Source organism: Erpetoichthys calabaricus, chromosome 2 (assembly GCF_900747795.2).
Source record: "Erpetoichthys calabaricus chromosome 2, fErpCal1.3, whole genome shotgun sequence".
NCBI classification, from domain to species: domain Eukaryota; kingdom Metazoa; phylum Chordata; class Cladistia; order Polypteriformes; family Polypteridae; genus Erpetoichthys; species Erpetoichthys calabaricus.
In genome coordinates, this window is record NC_041395.2 from 150,950,742 (window position 1) to 150,970,260 (window position 19,519).

General features: G+C 35.2%; 1 protein-coding gene across 1 annotated transcript in view; it reads left to right on the forward strand.

The window, feature by feature from the left end:
* col4a3 (collagen, type IV, alpha 3) overlaps positions 1 to 19,519 on the forward strand; it is a 254,825-nt gene that overhangs the window by 94,924 nt on the left and 140,382 nt on the right. The window contains exons 3-9 of the mRNA XM_051923014.1: positions 3,804 to 3,893; positions 4,262 to 4,306; positions 5,785 to 5,829; positions 9,211 to 9,273; positions 10,544 to 10,597; positions 14,818 to 14,844; positions 17,105 to 17,182. Coding sequence (XP_051778974.1) covers positions 3,804 to 3,893; positions 4,262 to 4,306; positions 5,785 to 5,829; positions 9,211 to 9,273; positions 10,544 to 10,597; positions 14,818 to 14,844; positions 17,105 to 17,182 — 402 coding nt within the window. The remainder of the gene's footprint in view (positions 1 to 3,803; positions 3,894 to 4,261; positions 4,307 to 5,784; positions 5,830 to 9,210; positions 9,274 to 10,543; positions 10,598 to 14,817; positions 14,845 to 17,104; positions 17,183 to 19,519) is intronic.

The window sequence follows — 19,519 nt, forward strand, 5'->3', positions numbered from 1 at the left end:
AAGCCTAGAAAAGCAAAGGCAAAAATTCTGCTCACCCTGCAGTTGTCAGGCAGCAACACTAACTGCTATTTCACTATGGCACTCAGGCATTGCAGTGTTTTCTTAAAACATCATTATCTGGTTCAAGATGCTCAGCAAGCCATTTTTTTGTATACTTTTTTACATAAATTCAGAATGGATATAGTTTGATTACAGTTATTATGAAAACCAAAAATTATTTGATACCAAAGTAGATTTACATTTGTTATTTAACAGTGTACTTCAAGACTAAAGTGTAGCAGTAGTTTCTTATGTTCAGTCTGTTATTATGCTTAGCTTATCCTTTTGCATATTCATGAAAAACATCTGACACGCAGAAGTAAACATTTTAAAGAAGTGTTTTTTTAATACCAGCTGTCTAGGTTGAATTCTTTTCTTAACAATCTTTTCATCTCAGCTGCCCATGTGTAATTGCAGAATCAGATAATACTTGTAGAATTCCAAAATGTATTTTCTGTCTTGTTTTATTTGCCAGAATGCATTGGAACCTACTCATGTAAATGCCTGGGTTGTAGATTTGAATCACAGATTGAGAATGGGGTATGCTGAAAATATGATTGATGGGTTTAACTGAGAAATACAAAGTGTTAGGTAGCTTAGACATTTTCTCAAAGGGACAGGCACCCAGTTCCTATCTTGGATTGCGTGTCATAGGTAACAGGGATAGCAACAGGGATTTCTCCAATCCCCTTTTCTAAATTGAAATAAATACTGAAAGTGCAAAAAGTAAATGAAATGATTTAAGCATTACAGTGCCCGCTTTGCCCACATTTGGTAGAAATATGTGTGCATTGATTTGCATTGTGTCTATACTGGACCAACAATACTGAGCCCAACATGGCACTCTCAGAGTTGGCTTGAGATTTTCTTAGTCAAGAACACCTGTCTATGTCAGATGCATGCTATAAAAATGACTACCACAGATGATCCCAAATTATTCCTGCTTACTTTAAAAAGAGTCCCAGGACAATATGCTCTCTCCACTTCTGACTGAAGAATCGCAATGTGCTGTCTACTATATGTATATCACCTGAATACAGGAAAGACTATGACACAAACCAATACAAGTTTGAGCTCTTGAGCAGAAGGACAATGTCTCCAAATTTGACAGTGGTCACCAGTGTCCAATATGGGTTTAAGCCCAAGAACTGACATACTAAGTGCTTACAGAGTTAATCCAGTGACCAGAGGTAACACAGGCAACCTGGCAGGAGAAAGAAATCCTGAAAGTGATGTAAGTTAAGACATACAGAGCCCCATGTCTTTAATAATCTTGCTGCACTCCATTTCTGGTGCCAATCCCAATTTATTAAAAAATAGAAAATGTAAGAACGCTAAAGATGTAGAGATCTGTTGTATTCAGGGAAATGTAAAAACATGTGAAACTGTATTATTAATGATCATATTTGACAGTCATACAATTAAGCTAAATCAGTTAGTTCAGATTTTATTTCCATGATAATTTTATTTGGTAAAAGGAATTATCTTTTCTCAGGAACTGGAAGATTGTCAAAATAGTTGCCCACCGTCTCTTTCAAATGAGAAATCAAGTTAAAAGAGAAAGACATGCAAGTGATTTTAATTAACAGTAACACTGAAAACGTTTTACAGGTAAAGTTAAATCTAGGCAGCAATAGCAGGGAAGATGCCCATCTAGAAAGTAATTTGGAGAATTTCAGTTCTATTGCCTAGAGTTCTGCTGATTCTGCTGTTTTACTATGAGAGACCCTGACTTTCTTAGTACAGAAAACTGCCCCCTTCTTATCCAGTTCTTTCAGTCAGTTACATAAACAAGATGTAGTCTTTCAGTTTGTTCTTAAACAGGCAAAAAAGCACGTCCTGCATATTTATGTTACAGGGAAAGGTGCACAAACAATTTTTAGGATCTCTGCACATTTTGATGATAGAAGGACACCAATTTTATGTAACAGCTAACTGAATAATCACTAGTTATAGATTAATTAATAAAACCACAGTTTTGGAAAAATGCTACACAATAGCATTTCAAGTTAATACATTAATAGTATTTACTGTAAAGTAAATTTTTTAGTTGAAAAAGAAAGAAAAATCATACAAAAACCTGGTTGCATTAGTGTGCACACCCCCGAACTAATACTTAGTTGAAACACTTAGTCTTTTTGGGTAAGAATCAATCAGTTTGGTCATCCTGATCTTGGAAGAGTCACTGTTGAGCCATATTTTCTCCACTTGTATCTAGTTTCTCCACTTGTATCTAGACTACCTTTGCCATGTTCCACGAGACGTTTAATACTTTGGATAGTTTTTGTACCCCTGTCCTGATTGATACCTTTTAATGGTGAGATCCCATTCATGTTTTAAAACCTCTTTGCAGACCATGGTTTTGGAGTATATTACAACCAAGAGGATATCACAATAATCCTACAGGAACAGCCAAACTTTATCTGAGCTCAATCAGAGCCACTGTAATTGATGTGAGGTGTATACTAACTACTAAAAGTGGAATAACGTCTGACAGGATTTATTTTGGTTTCATTTTTTTATCTTTTATTGAGTTCATTAAAAGCATGTAACATTCTATACAATCAAGTCAAACTTAACAAAACTGAATTCAGTTCAACCCCCACCCATGAAAAAGAGAGGAAGGCCAACAGCCAGAGTATTTTTTTATTACCAAAAATCAGTGATTTTGGCAGGGGTGTGTATTCTTTTTATATCCACTGTGTTGTATGTTTTCTAAAAAATGGGACCATAGTAGAATCTGTAGTTGTTATGGGGGAAGATTTAACTACATAAACAAAATATTGACAAGCTTCATCAATCTAAACAAAAATAAGTAAAGAAAATAAGCTTCTGAAAATAAAGTCACTGAACTGGTTGAAGAAATTAAAACTCTATACAGATTCCCTTTGGCTGTGAGAAACAGCATTTGAGAAGAAATAAAATAAATGCTAGTTAGGCTTAATCATACAATATAAAAATGAGTGGTGTAGTCCTAAAACTTTCTGAAAGTAATATTGATTAAATGGAGTTTCAAAATTTGAAGTAACAGAAATAGAAACCTGAAATAGAAATATTGTGTATATAACAACACATTAAACAGCCATAGTCATATTTATTCAAATATAAAATAAATCTGGGTACTTCATGCAAAGCAAATTACTTTAGATTAGAACTGATGTGAGAAAAAGCCCTTGAAAAAGAAAAAGTTCTTGCAGTTGACTGATGCCCTGTTTGATGCCCTGCCATGCCTTGTTCCTCATGTTGCCCAGATAAGAGCCAGTTCCTTGTGACCAAGAAGTAAATGAGTGAGTCTGAAAATAAAAGGATGTAAGAAAAAAATGTTCAATTACAAATATAAAAATGCTTTTCCACTTCTATATATGAGGAGAGAAATGTCTTACTCCGCAACTTCTGTGCTGTTACTTGAAAGAAAATGGTTAAAATAGTCATATACTGCCCTCTGCTGGAAGTCATCTTTTCTAATTCTGTTCATCATCAATTTGGCTTATATGCCTTAAAGTACGTGAATATAATAGACAGAATATAAAGTTCTGTTAATTTATTAACATTTTTTGTCATCAGCATAAGGTTAATTAAAATACAGTATGTTGAAAAATAATTTTAAAATATGCTTTTCTGTATGCTCACGCTGCACTGTTTTTAATGAAAATAATACAATTAAATATACAAATAGTGTACAGTGTATATCTGTAACACTGTTTGTGGTTATTTTTTATTCTCTTGAAGTTGAATAACACTAAATGCATTACTCTGTTCTTTAGGGAGAGAAAGGATTTCCTGGTCTGGTTGGTGTGCCTGGTCAAGTTGGCTTTCTTGGTAGAGAAGGTCTACCAGGGCCAGTGGGTGCTAAGGTACTGCAACTTCCACTCTTACATCTACTTTTCTTATTTTATCTTTTTATTGTTACTTCACAATTCTGTGCATGTTGATGTTACTCTATACAACTACTTCTATATATATGCAGTGCATTGCTACACTATATTGTTAAATAGATAGGTTTTGAGAAATACTTTGGCCAGTACTGTTACACCAAATAAAAGTTGATTGCTTTATTGACTTCATTAATTTTGTTTGTTGTCTTTAGCTTTATAACTTTAAAAAATATCACTTCTTCATGTAAGTGATGCTTTAATTATTACACTGTCCAAGTCTTATTTTATTTCAAAAACAATGATGAATTAAGGCATTTTTATTGTACTCTAATTATTTTCATTTTTAGGGAGATCCTGGATTCACTGGAGCACCAGGAATAAAAGGTTCAAGGGTGAGTATGTGACCAGCTACTTTGCCCCTTACATGTCAGAGACCACTAAAAAGAAGCAGATCCTATAATAACAATGCTAGACTCGTATAGTATATTGACCACTTAAACAGCAGTAACTTAAGAGTGTAAAGTTAGTGACATCACTCTTCTGAACGGCTGCCCTTAATTTTAAAGGAAATCTACAGTGATACACACATATAAGATGGCATCCATTGTAAAAGGATTCTACTCCTGTCAAGTGAATGGAGTGCCCAAGCATCCTTATTCTGACAATTTGTCTCCAGACCCAAATTAATGCCAGACTACTGCCATCTCTGAGCTGAAGTGGATGCCTAATATGATACTTTCCAGACCTCACACAAATATACCCTTCACCTGTGAATGGAGAAGGCAAAAAAGTTTAGACACGCACACATTTACAATTTTATTTACAGTGAAATTTGGTGGAATTCATCAATGAAAAGGGTCATTTGAAATTACTATATAGATAACGGACATCATTGCTGTCTTTTTGTATTTTCACTTTTTCATCCTAATATGTCATTCCAAAAAAAATACATAATTATTGGTAAACTACTTCAATGAATAATTCAGAATTATGGTACATCATTTTAGATCTGAATCAATATTAAAAGTATGCATCATGCCAAAAAGAAGCAATCCAGTTCTGTTTAAGAGTACTGTAATTATTTACTTTTGTAGGCTGAAAAAATGCTTACGTTCCAAGTGTACTCTATATATTTGTGTGGTAAGACAAATTTTAATGCAATATCCCATTAATTTACTGAAAGTAAATATGCCTGAGGTTTTCATAGAAAAATCTGAGATATCCCTTCGTCTGTAGAGGGTTGTTTTTGTTCACTCCTCAAAAAATGTAAAACAGCCAAGAAAAATTCTGAATATACAAAAGTAAAAGTGCAGTAAAAATTATACCGCCATTAACCATATATAGTATTATTCAATGATGTTTTTAATAAATTCATAATGCATTGTTTTGCTGGATATTAAAAGTCTTACTGAAATAAATATAAATCATGTCAGATTTTTATTATGCACACTTATGCAAACAAAACATGGACAGTTTGTCATTTTTAGTTTCTTTTTCTAAAACAGTATCCATGTGATTTTTTTACATAAATTTGTTAGTCTCAAGACATTAAAGGTACAAAAAATTCTGCTGTAAATTTTAAAATCAAGACAAATCATCAACAATAACTGAAATTTAAATAAGACTTTTGAAATATTCTGTAACTTAAAGTCTGTTATTCATTTTTATTAACTGTTTATAATACCTTATTTTACACATATTTTCATAAATATTATGTTAGTAGTATTGCATGATTATGTTTACGAGCTACACAAGTTATTAATAGTATAATAGCTTTAACTTATCAAAACCTGAATAAGGTTATTCCTTGTTTCAATTGCTTTAGACTTCTCATTATTTAAAGTGTGTTTTTGTCTTGTGACTTTTTCAGGGTCCAACTGGTCCACCTGGCATTTTAGGTCTCCCAGGGATTCCAGTAAGTAAAATGTAATCATTATGAACACACTGACGCATTTCGTACAGACAAATCATGTGTAAAAGTAAATGCCAATACATTAAACAGTCCACAAAAGGGGTGAATTACTGCAAGTTAACTTACTGCATTGGTATTTTGTTTAGATATCTGTAACATGTTATGTTTATTCTTTGAATTTGTCAAGGCCATCTACTCTAACTAACTTAGCATGTTCATTATGATTTTTTTCAGAAGTTTAAAATTGCACTTACTTTATACCTGTGTATAATATAGAGGAGGTTATAACATAGCAGTTTAAAATACAGAATTCCTCTTAATTATTGAATAGTGTTTTGTGGGACATTCACAAGTTGTTTAATACACTTGGGAAGTGTGTTTCTTTATAACAGAATTAGTTAAATATGACATTTTCCAACTTAATCAAAATTGCCATTAAATTGCATAAATCTCTGCTGAATCAATTTAGTATGTGAATTAATTTTGTTTAATGTCTTTTTCTTCATATCTTTACATATCTTAAAAAATATCACTTTTTAAATTCATAGTACAGTAATCCCCTGCTATATTGCGGTTCAGCTATCGCGCCCCCGCTACATCGCGGATTTATTAATACTATTATTATTACTAGGGGGCAGACCCCCCTGCTCGCTTTGCTCGCCCACCCCCGGGTTTGGTTTACCGGATAAACAATTTAAAGAGATTGTTATTTTCATGGGAATTGTTACATATGCATTATTTTAATTTTTACTTCAAAACGTTTGTAAAACAATATTTGTCCTTTATTTCCTGCCCCGGGCATGGTTAAATCTCTTTGTCGCGGCACTTATAACTCTTATAACGTTGTGAAGGGGGGATCTGAACGCACGCTAAAGCGATGCGGTTCAGCTGGTGTCTTGCTGCTGCTGCTGGCCAGCTGTGTGTTGTGCTTGTTGCGCTTTGCATCAATCACTTATAAGCCTGCACAGCAGCCATCCTTTTGCCACTTCGTGTCTCTGCCGCTTGCTTTGTGAAGTTGGGGGGTGGGGAATGGGAGCTGAACGCACACTAAGCAGAAGTGGACAGATCAACCACTGGCTTTGTGCTGCTTCTACCAAAATGCATGTTCTGCTTGTCGCTCTGCACGTTCTGAAGGAGGAGCTAGGGCTGAATGCACACTAGGGCTCATTTATACTTCACGCTCAGAACGCGTACGCACCCGCATCATGGCCGCCATGCATTCTGAGCATTCATTTGATGCATCCACTGAGCAGGTTCTCAGCAATTAACACGACGCGTGCGCGAGTTGCAGTACCAGCAAAAAGTCGGGGGGCGCAGTGTGCTAAAAGTTGGAATGTGACGTCAGAGTCTCTGTTTACTATCTACATGTAACAGAAAGCCACTTTGCGGATCCTACGAGATCGGTGTGCGCGCTTTGATATTTGATAAATGGTTCGATGTGGTGAAGCAAAATGCCGACATACAGATGTATACATGGTGCTTTTATATTCAAGCATCGCATATTCCCGATCGTAATGACACGATACGTTTTAAAATTCTCACATACCGTCTTCTGTGCCATCTTTTTTTCTAGGGCTTCCTCTGCTCCTGACAGCAGCGAATCGCCAGCAATAGATCGCCACACTGAGCACATTAAATGTATGATATTCCAACTCTCTGCACATTTAGAATCCTTAGATTTATACTTGATATCACTTTCATGATGAAAAGCATTAAAGTATGTATATTACATTTTACAGATAAATCGGTAATTTCTTTTAAATAATGAATACTGTTAATAATTACACACATGGGGTGACACAGTGGTGGAGCGTTAGCGCTGCTGTCTTGCAGAGAGTCACGTCGCTGATATTCCCTGCCTGGAGTTTACATGTTTTCCTGCTGGGTTTCCTCAGTGTGCTCCAGTTTCCTTCCAAAGATATGCAGATTTGGGGATTTGGTGCCGCTAAAATTACGCTAGTGTATGTGTGTGCTTGTATTCACCTTGCGATGAGCCGAGGCATCGTCCAGGGATTGTTTCATACTCGTGCCCAATGCTTGCTGGAATGGACACATCCTTGGATTTAATCAATAAACATCCTTTTCAGAGATATTGCGGTAAGGTGTCATCGGAATTTAGTGGGTGTTCTAGGCAATTCACAACACAGAGAAGCCGAACATGTTCTCACCATGATAATATCTCGCACTGCCACCTGGCGGATTCCTCCAGATTTACGTAAAGTACGTGCGCAAGTATAAACACTTCAACGCTTGCATAGCAGGAGCATCCACTGCAGCATGCGTTGCGTGAAGTATAACTCCGGCCTAAGGAGAAGTGCTTGGATCATATGCTGGGTTTCTGCAGCTGCTGCTGGCAAGCTGCGTGTTCTGCTTCTCGCCAAAAGCATTCCAACAACTGCTAGGTTAGATGCCAGTGAACTTGTTTTAAATTGTTTGTAAGTATGGTGTGTCGTGTCGTGTCATGTCAGCACTTTATCTGCTCTCCATTTCCTGCCTGTTTGCACCTCAATGCTAGTTGACATCACCTTGGGGTCCCTGGAATCTCTTTACTGAAGCACCCATCTTTGTTTGTGACATAACAATAACATTTATTTCTACAGCATTTCCATATAAATGATGTACCTCGTGTTCTGCTTCTCGCCAAAAGCATTCCAACAACTGCTAGGTTAGATGTTCCTCAATTTGCTTTAGAAAATGTCAAAGAATTAGTTAACAAGCAAAGAAAAAACACATTTAAATTAGTTAAGAATAATAATGAATAAATAGTATATAAAAAATAAATAAGCTTTACTTACATAAGATAGATATGATGAATTCTTAGCCAGCCTACAAGATGGAAGCTGCAGAATGTTAGTGCTTTCATACAGAGTGGCACTTTTGACACTAAGGGGGAAGCCCAAGTCATCTATGCAGGTAGCTATTAATCTTCTTTTCTGGAATTTGTCCATTATCATTAGGATCTCATACATCAGCAACGACTATAGAATTTGCGGCAGAAAGGCATGCTGGTAGGTCCAGGCTTTGAACCTGCTGGGGAGTCCTATCTTGTCTATCTTGATGAGCCAGTCCTTCATCTCCTTGCTTGTGTTCTGAATGGCTGTGGCATCTCTAAGACTGCACGCAAAAACCTTCAATCGACTCTCGACTGGCTACTCTGTGATGGATGGAATCACTTAATTATAATTATTTAATAATTCATAATATGCAATTAAATCTTGAAACTAAATACAGGACTGACAATGTCATCAACTAAAAATGTATTGTGGAACCCTTGCACTCAACAACTGGTGACAGTTTTACAAAATTACATTCTTTAATAAAGATATTTCATACATTTCTAAATGTAAGATCTATAAACAATCCATTTTATGCATTGATGTGTAGGGTGTTCCAGGAACAGATGGTCCTATTGGCCCTAGGGGAGTTCCTGGATGTGATGGAGTGAAGGTGAGTTAAGCAAATGATTTTGGATTATTTTAAAGCACTAAAATTAAATGTTGCAGGTGCTAATATTACTAATGGAGATGTTAAATGTTTTGATCCCGCAGTTAAAGGATAAATTTGTTATTCATCAGGTTAAAGAATGTAGGTATTTATTGAGTGCTGTTTGTAAAACTTATGTCCTGCATTGGTTCCATATTCTGAATGTTTGGTGGACAACTGGATTATTGGCATTTTGTAAAAAGTAGGAATTTATTGGGGCACAAAGCAGGACATACAAAGAAATGCAGCAAGATGTAATTTCCATTGCTGACCGGGGTGGTGTAAATTCATTCATTTATGATGATTTCCATGTCTTGGCAATTAAAAAAAATTGAAATTTAAGGTAGTGCCATGCCATCATCTGCTTTAGGTCTTTGTATTGCCGTTTGAATGTCTCAAATTCCAGACAGAGGAGGTTATCATTGAATCTAGTTATTAAAGAACAATTTATTAAAAACTTTGAAAGGATTTTGACAGTATTGATTCTCCCTGATAAGGTGAGATGGTGTGTAGACCATCTGTTAACATCTTGTTTGTTTTTTTCATGTAATTACCAAAATGGTATTGAAAAAGATCATTGTATTTACTTGTGATGTTTATTCATAGATATGTAAACTGTTTTGATAGAATGAATGGATAGATGTCCAGTCTAGTGTTGTGTGCTAGAGAGTTCACTGGAAAAAGCACACTTTTATTCAAATTAGTTTTGATTTCAGAAGGAATTTGAAATTCTTTTGATTAAATACTAATTTTAAAGATATTTGTGGGACTAATATATAAAGAACCATATCACCTGTGTATAGTGATAGTTTCTGTTCGAGGCCTTCTCTGGTAGTCCTCTTTACCTCTGATCCATTTCAAAAATGAATGTCTAATAGATCAATGGCTGCTTTTTAAGTGTAGTTTTTTTTCTACATGTGGAGGATTCTCAATGTAATTATTTTCAGATATATATTTTTGCCGTGTAAAATGGCAGGTATCAATAGTTAGTATAGCATTGGCACAGCCAAAAACAGTTGGAAAAAGAGAGTGCATTTTATGTTTAGCATCTTCTAAGAATGAACACAAGAAGAAAGTGCAAAGTGCCCAAGCCAGCATTCAGCCAGGTGCTTAAATTCTGAGAAGCAGCAGCACTATCTACTCCATCACTATGTTGTCCTATAAATCTCATGTGTAACCAATCAGAATATTTTATTTATTTATTTATTTATTTATTTATTTGCTTGTTTTGTAGGGTGAAGAAGGCTACCCAGGACTACCAGGAATACCTGGCTGCCCAGGTGAACCAGTATGTTGCTTTGTGGTTTATATTTTATAAATTTAGTTAACACCACTCTGAATAATTCTAAATAACTATTCTGTACTTCAGAGGATGGTTGGAATAACAGTAAAACTATTTTTATTAAATGAATTGATTAACTGCTAAGGTTGCCAGTTCAAATCCTGTCAATGCCAGAAGGGATCTTCCTCCATTGGGGACTTGCCACCTTCCAAGTTCCACAGTAAAGTGCTCCCTTCTCATCTCTGACTGTCATTCTCTCATGATTCCAACATCTCTTTCTCTCTCATATAGACTTTTTTCCTCAACCGTTCTTCTAACTCTAGATTTAACTGGAAATTGTCTTTATAACCTCCTACTGTGGGTCTCTCCCATGCCACCAAGAATTAATTATGAGGCCAAGGGGTATTAAATTTGGCAGTTGAGACACCAAGGCAGAACTACCCTAGGCAGCTGTTGCACTCCCAAAGCCTAGGTGAGACCTTAAGAGCCTGATGTTGAAAGCAGTATTAATGTTACTTGCCTTACAAGTGCAACACAGTCCCATTCGTTTTAGTCTAGGATTGTGTACTGACCTCTACAAGGCTGGCAGATAACACCTAGAAAAATCCTACTTCTAAAAGAATAGCATGGTGTCACCTCTTCTGGCTTCACTTTTATTTATTTATTTATTTATTTATTTATTTATAATTTATTAATCAATCACATCGAATTATATATGTCTAGTTTTCTTGCCTTTTAGCATTTTGGCAGAATCTCTTCCAGTTTCAGAAACTCTCTCTTTCTCTGGCACATCTCCATTGTCCTATATACTGTATTGCAGATTACAGTGGAAATAATGAAGATTGATTAGCTCTGTTTATTTTATATGCCAAGTTCTACTTAATTCAGGTCTACACAAGAGAATACTAACATTGTTCTGGAAGTTTCTGGCAGACTTATGGCTATGACTTGTGGTAGACGATAGCTTCTTGTGTGCCTTTGTTATTGCCCTGTGAATGTAGTATTTAAGTGTTTGCTCATTTACAGTAGGATGGCATACTGGGTGCTCCTGCTTTATAGGTCCAGCACCATGGAAATCAAATCCTTTGTCTGGACATCATCTATGTGAAGTTTCCTTATTCTCATTGTGGAATTTCCTCTCAAAGAGCTTGTGATAGGTTAAATCTTGATTCCAAACTGGCCTAGTTTGAGGGTTGATGCGTATGTGTGTGTGTGTGAGTGAGCTATGTGATAGATTGATGTAGGACTGGATTGTATGAGTATAAGAATATTTCATTGACATACATGCATTTACATTTATTTAGTACTTGGACATGTATTTCATGTGTTCTGGAATAGTGTGTCAATATAAAACAGCATATTTTTAGATTCCAGCATTTTTCTTACAGAAAGTGAATCAATACAATAAAATATTTGAATGTTCTTAAAGAAAGAAACTAACATATAGTAAAAGACCACTTTTCAGTTACACAATGTGATACCTCTTTAGGAATATATAGCCCAGTACTTGATAAAGCAAACATAACAAACAGGTGCTACTGATCAATGACATAATGCGCAGAATGAACTAAAGTTATTAATTGAAACAAAACAGCTGCATAGAGGGACTAAAACTGCGCAAGGGACAACAATGCTAAGAAGGTGAGGTTGTGTTAGATGTGACGGTTTAACCTGCAAATCTTACACCAAGTGATCACAGCGACTAGGCCTCTCCTAAAATGAAATTTCCAAATGTGCCGGCCAAGCTCCTCTGCAGAAGCACAAACAAATGGACAGTGGTTAGCTATGGAAACCAAGTTCAGCAAGTGAAAAATACATCAAGTTTAATTCCGTTTGAAACCGGAAAATGGTCTGCACTTCTAACAGCTCACAATTAATCACTGTTACACCCATCTACAGTCCAGAAAAGTCTTATTAGGAGTGGTTTTCATTGAGAAAATGTGATTAAACTATAGAATTAAAGCCAAAAAATTCATATACACATGAAGAGCAAAGACTGGAGTGCAGAAAAATGGAACCAGGTGCTGTGGACTGATGAGTCAAAATTTGAAAGACCGTTTGTCTTCCAATGGCCTGGAAAATAGTATGTGAATTAATGTCTGCAAGCAACAGTGAAGCATGGGTGGAGGTTCTCTAAAGGTTAGGGGCTGCATTTCTGTAAAAGGAGTTGGTGATTTGGTAAACATTGATGGCCCCTCTCACTGCTGAGAAGTACAGGCAGATTCTTATTCATCATGCAGTACCATCCAGGACGCATTTGATCAGTACCAACTCATTCTGCAGAATGACAGTGACCCCAAACACACAGCCAAAAATCATAAAAAAACAACCTGCAATGAAACTGAAAATCCTGCAATAGATAGGATTGTCCCCACAGAGCCTCAATCTCAATATCATTGAGCCAGTCCAGAATTATGTATAGAGACTGCTATGGAACTGGAGCAAATTCTCCAAGAAGCTTGGAATAATCTACCATGCAAGTACTTTCAGAAACTGTATACAAGTATACCTAAGACAAATGCTGCTGTATTTATGGCACAAGAAGGTCACAACAAATATTGATTTATGTTTTTTCTGCTTACTATACTTTTTAGGAAGGTTATTAATTAATAAAAATGTCCATGGCAGTATTTTTGAAAGCATTCCTGCTTTACGGCATTTTTTCCTCATATGCCTATATTGGCATAGTACTAGTGTATATAAGTGTGTGTGTGTATTTGTGTGTACATGTTTAATACAATGCAGTGTAAAAAGGCCACCAACAAATTATTAAAAGCTTGTTATGAATGGAGTAGGTGTTTGTTTGTTTTTGAAAATACAATATAATAATAGAATAATGACAGATATACATTGAAATGAAATATACAATGAAAACGAGCAAGAATGTCTTGCTAAAATATGTGGCCTTCCTTAGAAAGCAAATCGGAAGCATTTTGCTTCAGTACACTGTTATATAATTATTTTCAAGTATTAAATGTAATAAAGAAAATTATTTCAAGTGGTATATTTTTTTTAACTTCCTTTAAGGTTTTGCCATTACTTTTCTTGTGACTTTAGCTTCTTTTTGTTCTTTTTCCTGCCCAATTGATTCAACACCACTTCTATTATTTTGAGATTTGGACTCTGAGGTGGCTGATCAAATGCTCTTAGTGTTCTCTCTGCAGACTTCCTCTCCAAATAGGTCTTAGTTATATTTGCACTATGTCTGGTGCCATTACTGAAAGATTACTTTTTTGCCAAAGAGTTGCTTTCCCAAAATTCTAGCATGATGAATCAGCAATCATAATTCCATCAGTTATGACCAAATCCTGCAGTCCTTGGCTGAAATACCCACTCAGACCATGACAGAGCCAGCTTTGAGCTTCACAGAAGCGGCAGACAGGCGTCAACATACTGATGTGAATCAAAAATTTCAAATTTGTTCTCATCACTCCATAATACTTTCTGGCACTGGTTGTTACTCCATAGTTTGTCATCTTTCATGTACTACAGTCTCTTAGCTGCTACACACCTTAGAAGATAATTTTGTTTAAGACTTATTCACACTGTTGAAGCCTCTATTTTGGGTCCTGAGCATATACGTCTCTGGATTTCCTCCTGTCCCTTAAGTAATTAACCTTTTAAATATTATTCATCAGATGTATACACCTTTTTGAGTCTTCCACCTCTTTCTATCTTCAACTTACAAAATTTTTATTTGTTAAAATTTATTTATGACAGCTTGAATCCACATCTTGAAAATCATGGTTTGGTGTTCTGTTGCTCACCAGAACTACACTATGATTTTATATCTTACAAAGTGTGTTATCTAACTTAACTAATTGTACTGTATACTGTATCTCCCTTCAAGCCATACCGGCATTTGTAGTAATACTACCTCATTAATTGGAATGGTGTATTTTAAGCAAAGCGTGGAAAATGGCTGGGGTGCCTCAGGGAAAAATTTGGTAACGAAATCTGTTTTGATCTGGCCTTCTCACAAGATATCACTAGATGTTTCCAAATCACAAAAAAATCTTGTTACTTTTTAGTGCATTAATGTTTATACTGTATGTACTGTATTTAGTTTAATGTTACATGGTATTTTTACATGAAAATGAAAATTTAGTGCTCAAAAACTAGATTTGTTTTGTATTGTATTAGTGAATTGTATAAATATAATTACTTCATTACTTTGTTTCTTTATTCAAATATATTTTTTAAAGAGTCTATTACCTCTTTTCTAGGGTCTTAATGGCATTCCTGGTATGAAGGTAACATTTGACTTTTATCTTCTTTCATATCTGTGAAAGTCTCCAGAATATTTCATATCCATGGCATAGTACATGTTTTGATATAACAAATAAAGGAACAGTTGCCATAGGTTGCTTTTAAAATAAATTATTAGAAAAAAGTGATCAGTATACCATGAAATGATTTACACTGTATTTTGACGTTTTTCGGTCTAGACATGCAGCTTTTAAAATTTAATGACTGCCTCTATATTTAACCTTTATAGTAATGTACCTAATTCAGCCCAAATATCTTTTTATTCTTTTGAGACTTATTCCCTCTTTCATTGAACGAGGAAAGGAAATGTGCTTTAGTCCAGATCTAAGAATTTAAGTAATCAATTCAAGCACATTCATGGGGAAAGTTAAGGTTTGCTAGCAGGTTTTAAGTGAAGTCAGAAGTTTTGATGAAACTACTGTATGACAGAATTCTAGTTCTCACCCTTTTTCATAGGTGCTATTAAAACTATAAAGTTTACTTAATAAATAGTTCTTGTGTTAAACTCTTTGATAAAATGTTCAATGTTTCTCAGTATTCTGACTCATTACCAGACTCAGACATGGCAAAAATATTATCACTGACTTTCAACTGCTTATAAGAGAGCATTGTGAAATACAAATTTGTAAACACAGAAAACAAAAAAAAATCATGTAGTTCTTAGGATTTTCTTGTACAGTTTGTCTAAATTGATCAAACATTTTTATCATTGCAGAACATGCTTTGTTAAAGTAAATAGTGCTAGCATTAAAGAATTATTCGAAAATGCACCTTAAGGAAAAGTGCCAATGTTAAATAAAAATAATCTTTAAAAAAATAACCATTTTCAAATAAAACCTGCAATAATTAAATATGGGTGTATTATCATGGAAGTTCTGCTGTACTTTAGTGTAGCTGCTTTATAGTGCCTCATGTGTGTGGCTTTATCGGTACATGGATAGCTGCCTCAAGCAAAGAGACTTACTAGATGACATAAGCAGACCAAACAGCTGTCTTTAGACCTGTGCTACACTTGTGCCAGTCATTAAAGCAGGTGCCCACTTACCGTACTGCTACTGTTGAAGACATTTCTTCTCAGACACTAACCTGTCTGGGAATATAACAATCACCCAAACTAAGTACTCTTTACGCTATGCCCCAAGTGTATTATGGTGGAAGTTCCCATGTTCATTTTTTTGATTCACCTACATGCTAACTATGGCATGTGTATGAATACTAGATATAGCGCCTCACATGTACAGTTGTATCCAAACGTGGACAGCTGCTTCAAACAAAGAGACTATATGTGGCACAAGCAGACAAAGCAATTGTCTTCAGATCGGAACTACACTTGTGCCAGTCATGAAAGCTTACTACACTGCTACTGTTGAGCATTTTGTCTTCTCAGATGCCAACCCCTGTGGAAATACAGCAATCACCCACACTAGATGTTCTTAACATTATACCTTGACCCACTTAAACAATGTAAAATTGCTACTGCAATAAATCTAAATTAATAAAACAAAGTAAAACTAATAGTAGCAAAAAAAAGGAAATTAATTTATTATATTTATTTAATTTATTATAATTTCTTTTTATTGAAAGATATAAATCAAATTTTTTTTTTTTAATATTGCTAGTGGTACAAGGTTCAGATGAGGACAGAGCTTAAATCAATATCTAGAATTTTGCAGTGTTATCAGTTTCAATATATTTTGTTAGTCCAGGATTACTGATTGCTGGCTGTTTAATCAGTTTTAGCTTTTATGTCATTCCATCTTGACTGGTTCAGTTCGCACTTCAGATTTGTATTTGTTTTAAATGTTTGAAGTCCAAGTTCCTATTTTACATATTGCTTAATTTTTAATTCATTATTGTGAGTTTGAACATTTACTAAAAAAGTCTTCAGCATGTTTTCCATTACCATACAGTATGGTAACAGCATTATTTAACCAAAATAAAATGGTGACATTGCATTTCATAATAATTAGATGACTGTTATTTAACTTTTCATTTTGTCATAATTTATTGATTCATTTATATATATCGCTGTACTTTTTCATATGATTATTTATTTCACAATTGTCATTTTATTTATTTCATTGTGTGACAAATAGTATTCCATACAAATTGTTAAGAATGTAGTTTATAATTGATTCTTCAGAAGGACTTATTCCATTTTCTTACGGAACTTTGATGTACCTGGTCTGTGGCAATTGTATATTTTTTTTTGTTCTGTTTTAATTATTTCCATTTCTTATACAGGGTGAATCTCCTGCTACAGTAAGGATCTGTCACCCGCAGCCAGGTGATAGTGGAGTGCCAGGAGTGACGGGGACAAAGGTTAAGTAAAGAAAGAAAAAAATGAAATTTTGATGTGAAGGATAGTGTATAAGCAGGATGTTATCTATTGTGCATTTAATTTAACAAGGTAAAGTAATATTAAATAGTTTTATAATCAGATGACAAAAAACATTTACATAGCTATAAGTATACATTGAACATTATTAGACAGTCTTGCAAAATACATGTTTATCAATATGACTGTGGAACTTCTTTAAATATAAATTCACTGAGTTCAGTTATTTTTGAGTCGAATGGACAATTCCCAGAAAAACTTGGTTTTCATTAGAAATTACAGCATGAAATGCACAAGGTATTTATTCTGTGCTATAGTTTTGATCTAATGAATACATTTTTCAATTAAACACTCACAGTGACACTGTATGTATGTTATATTATCTTAAACATTTACATTTTTGTGGCAGAAAGTCTGTATCACAGAGAATCACCACATATAAAAATGCATACAAAACACACAAGTCTCTGAAGTGAAGATGCTACAAATCTTCAGGAATCAAAGCTGGTCTGTAAAAATGAAGGCAATGAGATATTCGAATGGAAGAATTGAACATATTATTTGTAGAAACTTCATCGATAGTTAAAAGTCCACTCAAGTTTAATTGTTTAAGATTTATATTACAATAGCAACATTTCTAAAGGTCTTGATTAACTCTTTCTGTTTGACCATTCCCTTCAGATGGTAACCCAAATTTAAGTAGACTTTAATACACATCTTTTTTCAAACGTACAAGCAGAATCTGGAAATAAATTGTGTCTTTTATTATAAATGATGGAATTATCTGAAAGTATATAGTGTCTGTTAATTATAAATGATGGAATTTAGAAACCCATGTAATCCAAAAAAATCTACATTGAATATTTTCATAATATCATTAGGTGAAGGTAATTATTTATTTTGCAAAAACCTCAAGTAAACTTTTTTCACATTGTCATTATGGGGTGTTGTGTGTAGAATTCTGAGGAAAAAAATGAATTTAATCCATTTTGGAATAAGGCTGTAACATAACAAAATGTGGAAAAAGTAATGCACTGTGAATACTTTCCAGATGCACTGTTGATAGATAGATAGATAGATAGATAGATAGATAGATAGATAGATAGATAGATAGATAGATAGATAGATAGATAGATAGATAGATAGATAGATAGATAGATAGATAGATAGATAGATAGATAGATAGATAGATACTTTATTAATCCCAATGGAAACGATGACACTGTTTAGTGGATGCAGTGGATTCTCCATTATTGACAGGAGCCTGCTCGGTGCCCGTAGCTCTGCCACGGATGTCAAACTGTCCAGCTCCATGCCAACAATAGAGCCTGCCTTCCTCACCAGTTTGTCCAGGCGTGAAGCGTTCTTCTTCTTAATGCTGCCTCCCCCAGCACGACGTAGAAGAGGGCACTCGCCACAACCGTCTGATAGAACATCTGCAGCATCTTATTGCAGATGTTGAAGGATACCAGTCTTCTCTGTCCTCTCTTGCACAGAGAATCAGTATTGGCAGTCCAGTCCAATTTATCATCCAGCTGTACTTCCAGGTATTTATAGGTCTGTACTCTCTGCACACAGTCACCTCTGATGATCACGGGGTCCAGGAGGGGCCTGGGCCTCCTAAAATCCACCACTAGCTCCTTGGTTTTGCTGGTGTTCAGGTGTAGGTGGTTTGAGTCGCACCATTTAACAAAGTCCTTGATGAGGTTCCTATACTCCTCCTCCTGTCCACTCCTGATGCAGCCCACGATAGCAGTGTCATCAGCGAACTTTTGCACATGGCAGGACTCCGAGTTGTATTGGAAGTCCGATGTATATAAGCTGAACAGAACCGGAGAAAGCACAGTCCCCTGCGGCGCTCCTGTGCTGCTGACCACAATGTCAGAACTGCAGTTCCCGAGACGCACATACTGAGGTCTGTTTGTAAGATAGTCCACAATCCATGCCACCAGGTATGAATCTACTCCCATCTCTGTCAGCTTGTCCCTAAGGAGCAGAGGTTGGATGGTGTTGAAAGCGCTAGAGAAGTCTAGAAACATAATTCTTACAGCACCACTGCCTCTGTCCAAGTGGGAGAGGGATCGGTGTAGCATATAGATAACAACAACAACAACAACATTTATTTATATAGCACATTTTCATACAAAAAGTAGCTCAAAGTGCTTTACATAATGAAGAGAAGAAAAATAAAAGACAAAATAAGAAATTAAAATAAGACAACATTAGTTAACATAGAAAGGGAGTAAGGTCCGATGGCCAGGGTGGACAGAAAAAGCAAAAAAAAACTCCAGAGGGCTGGAGAAAAAAATAAAATCTGCAGG